We start from the raw sequence: 12,085 nt of genomic DNA on the forward strand, positions 1-12,085 counted from the left end.
CAGGATGAGGCCAGCCTCACACTCCAAAAAGCCCCTGCTTAAACAAATACAGTGGTGGTATTTTCTACTCGGGTATAGGTGGGATTCTGAGGTGAGGTTAGATGTTCAAGGATAGGTTTAAATATTAGAGGGTGATTAAGTAGATTTAGTGGTAAGTCCACAGCTGAAAGGTAAACAAACCAGTACACAAAGAGTTGCAGCAATTGTTGTGACAGTTTTTTCTTGAAGACAGAGAAGTAAGTTTGTTTCAAGGTTAAAGAGCCTGTGTCTGGTTGTAGCTCGTCACTGTACAGGTATAGTAGCAATATTACACTGTCAGGGAGCATATTACAATATTAAGGCCCCAGGCGTGCACAGAAAATAGTTAGCTTGATAATGAGGCCATTAACGGGTTGCCATACACAACTGTGTGAATTAAAAAATGAATTATGTGGAGACACGTGGGCAAGTCAAGTGTTCTGTCATCAGCATTTAATGTCCTTTTCACTAAAGGGAATGAATCTGCTGCCAGTGAGCGAACGATATCCCCCGTTACACGTTCACCGCCACCCACACTCACACGTCTGTACCACGACAGCAGCGGCCTTAGGCAGCCTGCTTTGGATTTTCTCATCTGTGTGACATTTATTGCATTCTAAAAAAAAAAAGTGATATTACATAAAACACAGGGACATTACTTAGAATTTTCCCAGAGGTCAAGGTCACTTTGACATCATGTGCCTCTCTTTTAGGACAGGTGTCATGTCCACTTGAACCTATGGAGGAAATTTAGGCAGCAAAAGATGAGTTTGGCCTAGAAAGCGTCTGTAGTTTATATCTTAAAACTCGACCCATTGATGAAATCTTCACTAAAGAAGAGAGCATTGATTACATGATCGATCTGCTTTACTTTGTCCTCATTCTGTTTCCTTCCATCAGTGCTTTACCTCAACAGAAAGGAACATTGTGATATTTTTCAACAAATACTCCAATGATAACCGTACCTGTGGTGACCCTACGGGTGCAAAGCATCTGTGTTAAAATATGTTGCATGTTTCCTGGACCAGTGAAACAATCTTGAGCTCGGCTATACAGACATGCAACCCCAAGAGTTATCCTGAGAATGGAACAATTGTGAGATTATGATCACTATAAACTTTGTCCCTTGACTAATTTTGACAATCACAACATTGCATGTTGATATTTGCTTACCTGAAACTTTAAAGCTCGTCTTTGCACATAGGGGGGCATCCATCTTTCCAGTGACCATGCAGGGTACTTCCTGCACAGGTCCACAGAGTGTAATGGGGGCATTTACTCACACCTAAACACAATATAGAGTCCCTCATTCGATCTAACACAGGTCATTAGACTGGGAGAGGACAGTACAGAGAGAACATGCGAGGTCCCAAAGCCTAGAAATGCACAGATCTTCTGCCCCCCACACTGACAATCACATACAAACGCATTCCAACATCTTGGTAATGGAGAGTCACCAATCAACTTGAAAAGCATGTCTTCATATTCCGGGAGAAAACTGGAGCACCCAAAAGAAGGGCTCACATTAACAGAGCATGCAAGAACTAAATAATTGTTCTTGTGCGGTGAGTGCTGACCACTGCACCACTTTGTGGCATGAGTGCCTAAATTCAAGAAGTGCATGATGAAGTGAGGGAAGTGGTGGCTTAGAGGGGAGGGAAGCGGGTTTGACCTCCAACAGGTGCCCTCATAGCTGCTCCCATCAACTGTGAATAGGATGGGTTCAAAGGAGAGAAATAATTTCCCCCCCAATTAACATTAAGCTACATTTGCTTGCTTGTCCATCAAAGTTGTGAAGAATTTGAGTTGAAACAGAGAATGAGGCTCAGACCGAATACTTCACACAATAATTTAATAAAATCAACCACAGACTAGAAAAAACAGAGCAAAGGCATTTTGTATTGAATGAAAAAAGCTCAACTAGTAACAGGAAATTTCTTTCTGCTGTAAGCTTGAATAATTACATGTTTACAGTAAAGTTCTAATACCTTCGAGGGCTCAGTCAAGCTGGTTGCTCCACACATCATCATTGTACATAACCATCTAACCTTAAGCTCTCATATGAGGCGAGCAAACCTTATGCTTTGAGTCTTGACGTGAGCATGAACACAACCAACCAGTTTTTACTTATTTTCACATAGAGTTCGCAGAGTATTTGATAAAAATACAAGGTTTTGCCAGATTTCGGGGCTCATTCAGGAGCAGAGAGCACAGCAGAGCAGTCAGTGACGGCAATATGAATGAATTATCATTTCAATTTGAAGGTGTAGCCGACTGCAGCAGAAAGGTATCAGATTAAGAGGTGAAAGAACACAAGGTAAGGCAAACATTGTGAACAAAGCAAACTAATATTATGACCTGTCAGAATACACAGTGTCTATATGTGGCTGTCAGAAAAATGTTTAAATAATCTGTCGTAAAGGGTCTTTAAAATTTGAAGTTATCTCTAGCTTGACATCTGACAACCCAGGTCAGTAAATATTGCAAAACACAGGACAGTGCTAAAGTTTTCTTATCCTTCTGCCTTTAACTGAATTGAACTTTTTTTTTTCCAGTGCAAGACAATATCTGCATATCATTAAATATATGAAGCAGTATTCAAAAGCAAAAAAAACAATACAGTATAAGAGCAAAATAAGTTCCAGTGTTTACTTCCAGTGTCAGTCTATTTCCAATTGAATGACCAATGTTGTATTTTATATCAACAAGACCTCAAACTAACCAACTGTAGCAGAAAATGTTAGGTTTATGGTGGCTACCCTCATGGCTCAGGTATGACATAAACAATTTAACAAGACATGGGGGAAAAAACCTAGTACAATGGCTAGTACAGACCAGGGGTGTCAAACTCATTCAGTGTGTGTGTGTGTGTGTGTGTGTGTGTGTGTGTGTGTGTGTGGTGGTGGTGGTGGTGGGGGGCTGCATAAAGCCCACTTTGATGTAGAGTAGGCCGGACTGGTGGATTAACAACATAATAATCCATAAATGATTAATGAACAATCAAAATGTAAATGTTTTCTGTTTATATGCTAAATACAAGTATAAGAGCTGCAAAACTTGAAATTTACACAGAAACATAATTAAAATTTCAACATTATGCCATCTTAGCGATGCCCTCTGGTGAAGAATACAATGAAATGGCTCGGTCCTTTGCAATTAAATGATCAATTAAAAATATAGCGCGATTCTTTTTACATTTTCTTTGCAATTGAGACCCTGTGGTCGTATCTTTGACACCCCTGGTTTGGATGTCCAGGAGACTCAGTTTAGAATTTTGCACAGAATTCAAAACTTACTTTTAAAAATTAGCCTCAAATGGAAATGTCTTGTAAGAAAGATAAATAAGGTCGTTTAAATGGAGCTTCAGCAAAACAGGCAGTGTGTTGAATTTGTACTAGAATCTACTGAGCTGTGTTTTTGTATTTAGGTTTGTTTGGTGTGGATAAACAGCTTCAAAAATATCACAGTAAATATTAATTCTTTCTCATACCAAAGTTTAAACTATCAGGCCAAAGTCACCAAGAGTCTATTTCAAGTGTATGTTCAGTTAAACAGTTCAAATGAAGAGATATTCTGTCCCAATACTGGAGTGCAGTGGATACTCTGGGGGCGAATTTGTTCCACTGCTGATTACAGATCTTTTTTTTTTTTTTATAAAATCCATATTTATATGTAGCAAATGTACACCCAAAACCTCTCCGGCTCTCTGTACACCGTCGAATAACAGAGCAATGTGGAGTCAGACGCGTAGCAGCATAAAGGCACTGTGTTATTTCTACAAGCCAACATAAATAAATCCAACAGAAACCAAGACGATATCGCTGACCACTTATTTTTCTGGGAAAAAATAAAATAAAAAGGCCCGAAAGCCTTAAGGAAATCCAGCCAGGGTTTGGAGGAGCAGTTCACTCAAAACATCAATTTAAATGAAATCCATCAAGAGCCGGTGAGCATTCAGAGTCCCAACTCTGTCAGGGCCAAGTGCAAAGGTCAGTCAGTGGTGAGGGCAGAGAGAGCAGGCTGATAGGCTGTTTAGTGTCCACAGGGTTAAAATACACTCTCACACACACAACAAAATAATTAAAAACAATAAAGGAACAGATGTACGGAATACAACACGGATGGGATAGGTGTAAACTGTATTCCAAACAGTATTTCCAATGGCCTTTTTGTTTTCCACAATATTCAGATTAGAGTGGGGCGTGAAACATATGGGATGACATTGCAATTTGGAAAAAATGATATTCAAAATTTTGCAATCAGAACTAGAACTAAACACACAAATGCAGCAGGACACACAAGTGAAAAATAGCAACCCTTTATCTTGTGAAATTACATTAGTATGGATTCATACTGTGAGGGTGAGATTGGTGAAAACATGCCATAAATTGTGCAGCTCATAAAGCAAACGGCTTCAGATCAAACTTAAAGCGATAACAAAATGTGAATAATTTAAGAATGTAATTCTTTGCACCAACGTCAAGGGGATATTTGGAGTTGTCAGTAGTTTTAGCTCATTGTTGCATAATTTCTACCGGACTGGAGGAATAAAATCTGCCCCGACTGTTTAACCTCATCCTAAATAGCTAATGTGTCATGTCTTTTTAATACATCTGTGGACATACTTCATAAGCTGACATGTCATAATCTCACTCAGCAGGAACAAGACACTTTTTGGAGTCCTTAGTGGCAGGTTGGTAAATAGCAAGGACAACGCTATTGGCTGCTTATTGCTTGATGTTTCAAGCACTGTGATTAGTCAGTAACCTAATGGATCTAATGATCAAGCAGTTAGCCCGTATCTACCAACTAATAATTCTTCTAATTTAATGAAAAAAAAATCCAAGAGGGTTCCAACCTCAGCTTCTTGTCATTATGCTAAGATAAACAAAGTTAAGTGTCTTTTGGCTTTAATTCAATGTTCAACTATCAGATATCAAGGTATTATAATCGTTATTCTTGTAAGGAAAACAAAAACATTCAGGCACATCTAATCTCACTAGACTGAATGATAATAGACACTTTAGCTGTTTTAAACATGTATCATCTCTTTTAGGAATTTTTGTTTTATTAGTTTTGGATGGATATACAAATGTGGACATTTTGGGAAAACACACAATCACATGTGCAATGGTCGTTATTAACGTATATCTTAACGCTACATACCTGCAAAGTGCAAGTCGAGCCCTGAAACGATGCAGGCAGCCAGAATGCAAAAAAAAAAAATACAAAAATAGGAGGCAGACTGAGCACACAAGAAAAAGCACTTCTGCTGTGACAATAGCACTTTATCAACACCTTCATTTCAAGCTGCGGTAAACCTCTGCAGGAGCTCTCTATAGGTATGCTCTGGAGTTACCCAGGAATGATATGTATCCCATCTACCACCTACTTTACATACCTTTTTAAGCCTTTGGGTATATGCAAAGTGCAGGGAAAAGTTACTGCATGTAAACAAATGGATAAACACAAAGACACAAGTGAAAATAAATCTTAAACAAATGGTGACGGCATCCACTCCAGGTACACGGCCATTCTCTGGTCCTCACAATAACAAAAAAAAAAAAGACACTTTAAGAAAAAGAAGAGACCAAAAAAAATGAAAATAAAAAAAAATCTCTGTGCTTGGCTCTGCTTTTTTTTTGTTTTGATTCACAACCAGCCGAGAAGTCGACAAGTCACGGTCCAAGAGAGTGTTTGGTTTGTTCCATTCAATTTGATTTTATACACGTAGCTGATGGAGCCCTCAGGCCTGGATGGAAAGACGACCTTGTACTTCAATGACCGCAGCTTTCGTTCTCCTAGTAGATGACCTCGTAGACAGTTGCTTTTTTGTCTCCTGAGCCCGTCACGATGTACTTATCGTCTATGGAGATGTCGCAGCTGAGCACTGAGGATGACTCCTTTGACTGAAAGAGGAATAAAAGAAAACGTGAGGACCATGTGTGCGAGACAGGCAGGTGTTCACCAGAGGAATGTGAATCCAAAACAAACAGAAGACTGACTAAGGTCTTTGCTCAGTCCATAATATCTACATACAGTAAAGCACGATCACACGCTCCCTTTCTTTTCATGCCGATAAAGGCTTGTTGGAATGCATGTGTCCTTGATTTATAATATTGTCACAGAATGAGGGCCAAGCATGTGATTTCACATTTTGTTTGTTCAGGCATTTCTTTACATTGCAGAACTTAAAAATGTATATTTTTCTTTGACTGTATTCACCCAAAAACCTACATTTATTGAGCAGAGGTGTTTTCTGTGCCCTTTTTTGAAAATACCTCCGCCCTCCGGTCTATCGGATTGTTTAATGTTTGGACTCTCCGCTGCCTGCCATCCATACTTGCATTGTTGTGGTACGCTCTTCCGCACTTACCTGGAAAATGCTGGCTCCATATGGAGTTCTCCATGCGTTGAGCAGATTGTCTTTTCCGGTGCTCACAAACCACTTCCCTGCAGAGAAATAAAAACGACGTGAGGCTACGTCGAATCCAAAGAAGGTTAAGGTGTAACGGTGTAATCTGTAATATGGGACCTTTGAGGATGGTCAATGGGATTTAGATGCAGGGAATTCGGCGGCCACCTCAACCCTGCTAAATGTTGTGTATCTCAAACTATTCCTGAACCATCTTGCCGAAAAAGACCAGTGCCTCGAGGGATTATCATTTTAATCAAAAAGTGTACTCTGCATTGTCTGGAACGATGCTCGGGCTGCTGCTACGTGTCAAAGTTAGATCCATACGAATGTAATTAACCAAACTTATATAATAAAAAAATCATCGCACTGCTTCTGCAGCTCGCTATTTTCCCACAATGTATCCTGCTATCTCCTCCAGAGGTGAAACCAAGAGATATGAAAGAAGACATGCTTTCACAGAACAGGAAACCTTTCATTGCTCCGTTCGTCCACTTCTGACGACCGTCTGCCCTGTGGAGGTGTTTTCACATTCACACTAACTCCTCTGAGGCCAAACAGTCTCTTTCTCAGTAAAGTGCGGTGCTCTGTATGTTCTGATATTCGACTGTCGTAGTTTAGATGAAGGTTAACAGCAGTTTGTGCTACAGTAGTTATTATGTAGGATCAGACTACACGGGCCAACCTTTGCTCCACGCTTGCGTCAACGAACCTCGTCACCTCATTACTAGTCTTCTGTCCTTGGACCCCTTTTAAAGGTGCAAACTGCTGCATGGAGGCAGCACTTGACAACACCTTGTGCAATGTAAATGCTCTGACCTAGACCTCTAATCCTGACAACACATGAACAAGAACTGACACTTTGCTTGCTGAATATCGTCTCCAACTTTTCACCCGGTACCTGATGATGACTTCACATATGTGTGTGGGTTTTTTTTTTTTTCTAATGCTGTGGATGATTCAGGAATGTATTTCCATCTTTTTTTATTTTTCTCATTTCTTTACATCGTTTTTTTTACCTCATGTTGATTCTTACCACAGTGAGCAAATCTGAGCGACAGCACGCAGCTCTCATGCAGATGGAGCTGGTACTTGTCAGGTTTGGTGACATGTAGGACCTCCACGTTACTGTTCTCCATTCCTACTGCCAGCCATTCCCCCGTTGGACAGTATCCCAGTGAGAAGATCTGCAATCAAACCCATCAGTCACATATTAATGGCCTTTAGATCTCTTCTGCTTCAAAATAAAACATGTGTTGGGAATTCTTGAATGCACATGAGGGTGTTTTTGTATGTGGGTTTGGCGTGGGTATTAACATGTTGGCAAAGGTCCAATGTATATTTTCCTTACTCGTCCATGAAAATGGCAAAAAAAAGATGTTTCCCTATATAATACATTACTAGGCATGAAAAAAACATTAGAGAGGAGATTAAAATCAACTACATGGTTAAACCCAAGAGTATTAATAATATGTGGATATCCACCTAAAGTAATGGACATTTTTTCGCTCAGCTTTTGATGACGCTGGCCATCGTAATACTTTGAAAACAGTTCCTTTTGCTTTACCTCCATAGTAAAATATAACAAGATGGTCTATATAAAAAGACCATGTTGTTATCAAATATCAAAAATGTTATATTTAGTTCCGTTTTTCTGAAAAATGTTGAAAAAATTATTTTGTGCATCAGTTAAAGAGGGGGCAGTTCATGAAATGGCCAGTGCTAATTGTGCTGAAGCGACGAAGCGAAACAATATAAGAACTGTGAGGGTTTTGTCTCTCCCCGGCTGCCCTGCCTTCTCCTCAATGCACACTCACCTCCTCCTGCACACACTGAAGATGTGAAATGGGTCTATTCAAGAAAATTGCAGTAAAGGTCTATTATATCTGCTTCTCTCCTCCGTCTGGAAAAAAAAAAAACCTGAATCTTCACTGCAACTATCATTAGTTTAAAAAAAAAAAAAAGGACAGGCTGAAAAATTATAGAAAAAAAAAAAAACCTCTGGCTTTTAGTGTGAGTTAATGTTGTGAGCATGGCTTGTAATTTAGTGCAATAAATCAAACCTTCAGGCAGTAATCACACAAACTACAGATGGCAATGACATTTCCCGTCACACACAATTATCATCAATTTGTGACATTTTTTTTCAACTTATCAGCAAAATAATAATAATTTTAGTGCAAAATCATGCTTTTGATCATCTAAGTTGCACCTGCTAGCTGCTGGAGAGACTGAACAACCGTCACAATGCTGAAAGATACAAACATTTGCATTACAACTCGGGTTGTGGGCGAGTTCAAATGTGATGTGTTTGTGAGCTTTCTGTGTACCTGGGAGGTGAAGTCATGCTGCTGTAGCTGCCGGCCCTCTCTCAGGTCCCAGGACCGGACTGTGTTATCCAGACCTCCGGTCCACAGCTTGGTGCCATCATTAGAGATGTCTATACAGCTGGCTCCGTCCGTGTGGCCCTGAAACTGCCTGCAGAAAAACACAATGGTCATCTTAACGAGAGAAAACATTTCAACCGATCATCTGACTGACATTAGTACTTTGTAGCATTCAGAGAAACCCTTTGTAGTGCACTTAATGAGTCTTTATTTTAAAGGGACACAAGGAGAAATTTGAGTCACGCTTCTCTTGTATACAAGTGGCGATGATGAGTTTGTCTCTTTGCCTGGCTGATCGTTTGCTCTTTGGGTCTTTTGGGTAGTTTCAGGGGACCCGATTTGGTCCAGTAGATCCAGAAACCTGCTCCATTTTTCTGGTGTTAACTATTGGTCTTGCTGCTTCTATTGAGTGGCTCAATACACCACATTGTGGAGCAAACTTTGATTGCAACACAAAGAGTAGTTCAGAAATCTTTTGTCTCATTATACTGAATCTTTTAAGTTACATTGTTGATTCACGTGCAATAACACCCTTATGTAAATGTTATGTCAAATTGTAGGCAGTTATCTCATTGCATTACCAAATAGACTGTGGAAAAAACCCCAATGAAAACAGGGTTAAACAAAAAAAATAATAATAATAAAAAGAAGTGAATACAGATATTATTAATGTGAAGACAAAGTATATAACAGAAAAATCTTCAAATGTGATCATTGTAATTGCTTGTAAATTTTTGTGAGAAGTGTTTCAATCTCATCTCTTTATGAGCACAAAAATGTGAGATTATAAATTCCCATTTGTGAGAAACTTGGCAACCTTTTTTTTGCTGTAGTCAAAACAACAAAACAGATTTCCAATCAGATTTCCAAACTGAAACATTTATGTCTGAAAGTAAAGATCTTGGTAAATGTTTGGAATTTAAAGTAAATGTTACACAAGATGAACTTGGGTTATGTTGAGGAGACCGAGGATTGCTCCGGTGAATATTTGAAAATCTTCTCCGAAGGACCATCTCCGTACTCTGTTGTATTTGGGAATGTCCTTTTAACTGAAACAGCCCTTCAGTAACATTTCATTGTCAAAGCATCTTGAAAAAATGCCTCTACCAAGGATTACCTTGTGGTCGAGAGACACAAATGCGTACCTGTTTTCAATCTTGGAGGTAAGTGATGATTTTAAGATGGAGAAAAAGAAAAAATGTAATTCCACTTTTTGGGTTTTCTGTTGAGAGTCAATGTGCCATCCATCCATCCATCCATCCATCCATCCATCCATCCATCCATCCATCCATCCATCCATCCATCCATCCATCCATCCATCCATCCTCACTTTATCAAACTTAAAGTCCCCAGGGCTAAAGCTACGACCAATTTACAGTCTACTGCTTTAAACCGCTGGACTATGGGATGAGACTGTAGAAAAAAAACCCAGATGCACAAAGAAATCATCCAAACTTTAAACAAAAAGACGCCGAGCTGAGAATCAAACTGGGGCGCTACTCTGCCCACAGACCACAACGTGTTAGCTGGAAGGTAAATATTATTTCAAATGATCATGTTCTTAGAATCACATATCTAAAGTAAAAGACATTTACAGGAGCCATGACGAACTGGAATAATCTCGAGGCAGCATAAACAGAAAATGACACAGCGAAAACAAAGCAAGAAAGAGAGAATAAGTGAGCTTTTTTCAGCTGAACACACTACGTACGGTGCGAGAGATGAGATTTAAAAAAAAGAAAAAGCACAGAAAGCACTGGTTTAACTGATGGATAAATTGTAATCATTCTCCAGCAAAAATACCCTCCTCCTGTTTCATACCGAACCAGGGTCTGGTTGTGAAGGTCCCAGACGGCGATGTTCCCATCAGAGCAGCAGGAGAAGCAGACTTTTGAGTCGGGGCTGATGGCCAGAGCATAACATGCAGGTGCTGAGGAAGTTAGCTCCGCTTTGATGCGTGGAGTCGGTGTGGCCAAATCCCAGATTGACAAAGTGCTCGCCTCACCCCCGACGATGAGAGTTCGACCATCCGGAAGCAGCCGGCAGGAACGGATGTAGTTATCTCTGTTCTGATGGGACGGAAAAGGTGGTGCCATCAAAAGAAGTAATTACATGGAAATCAAAAAGGAAATCTTTTTCAACGTGTAGCACAAGTCCTGAAAGTAAGTTATTGATGTGTTACACTTACCAGACAGTCCAGCTGGGATACTGGGGTCTTGTTGCCGGGATGACTGATGTCCCACACTTTGACGCAGCCTTTGCCGCCAGTGTAAACATGGCGCGTCGGGTTACTGATGGTAACGGCACACACCACCTCCCCGTGGCTGAGAGTATTGATCTGTCGAGCGTGGCGCGGGATGCCGGGGCCGATCAGCGCGTCGGGGGGGAAAGGCACGGGCTGCATTTGTCCGTCAGCGCTCACATGAAAGGAATAGGCTCTGGAGGAAAGAAGAGGATCGTGCAGAGGGAAGAAGAGCGGTGAGTGAGAAGAGTGAGGGTGAGGTGCTGGGAGAGGTAAACGCAGGCAAGAGGGAAGAAATGGTTTGTGAACATCTACAGTGAGACTGTGCAGCCGGAGCGTAAGGATAGGAAACATACGGTTTTCCACCAGGAATGCCGGACAGGTTGGGAGGGAGGCCGGGGACACGTATGTGATGGTGAGGATCGAATCCCACCTGAAAGGCAAGTCAGCCATACACAACTGTTCAGACAACCACAACTTAAACAATACAGGGAGGAAAAAGGTGCAGGACAGTTCCAGACATAGAGGTGATATGAAAGATAAAGTCATTGGTCAAAACAGTTAAAACTGTATTTATACTTCATTACTGTACGCATGTCTACAATTCAGGTATTTTGTACTACACACGCATATTTATTTTTTGGGTTTTTTGTGTTCTCTCATGACAATTTAATACAAATATCGGAACTTCCTGCTCTTTACAGTGTAAAAACGGACTCGTTCGTTTTAACATCTATGGATAAATTTTCAGAGTTACATTGAAAAAGATCAAAACGGCTGACGACAACCAATATCTGTACTGAAGCTGTAAGAGATTTAAGAATGATTTGAACGTGTCAAACCAGGGCCATTGAAGTTTCAGAGAAATAGCACCGGTTTTGGATTCTGGGAACCACAATAAAGCATCTCTGCAGGAAGCGGCTGTGTTGCTCGTTTGTTAGTGTCGTGTGAACACAGCGCGACAGGAAGTGGGACCGCCCCAGTTGGTAAAGTGTGCTGATTTATGTGTGTTTGCGAGGGTAC

General features: G+C 40.5%; 1 protein-coding gene across 11 annotated transcripts in view; it reads right to left on the reverse strand.

Annotated features, from left to right (window-relative positions):
• Window positions 1–5,819: 5,819 nt before the first annotated feature.
• The window catches only part of LOC308112469 (transducin-like enhancer protein 4), a gene marked incomplete at both ends in the record, with an annotated part of 43,825 nt that continues 37,559 nt past the window's right edge, over window positions 5,820–12,085 (reverse strand). For all 11 annotated transcript variants that reach the window (XM_080468006.1, XM_080468005.1, XM_080468001.1 and 8 more), the window contains 7 exons: window positions 5,820–5,927; window positions 6,395–6,471; window positions 7,470–7,620; window positions 8,764–8,911; window positions 10,642–10,889; window positions 11,009–11,258; window positions 11,419–11,495. In XM_080468006.1, coding sequence (XP_080324132.1) covers window positions 5,820–5,927; window positions 6,395–6,471; window positions 7,470–7,620; window positions 8,764–8,911; window positions 10,642–10,889; window positions 11,009–11,258; window positions 11,419–11,495 — 1,059 coding nt within the window. The remainder of the gene's footprint in view (window positions 5,928–6,394; window positions 6,472–7,469; window positions 7,621–8,763; window positions 8,912–10,641; window positions 10,890–11,008; window positions 11,259–11,418; window positions 11,496–12,085) is intronic.

The sequence above is a fragment of the Lipophrys pholis genome, assembly GCF_963383615.2.
Source record: "Lipophrys pholis genome assembly, chromosome: 7".
NCBI lineage: Eukaryota > Metazoa > Chordata > Actinopteri > Blenniiformes > Blenniidae > Lipophrys > Lipophrys pholis.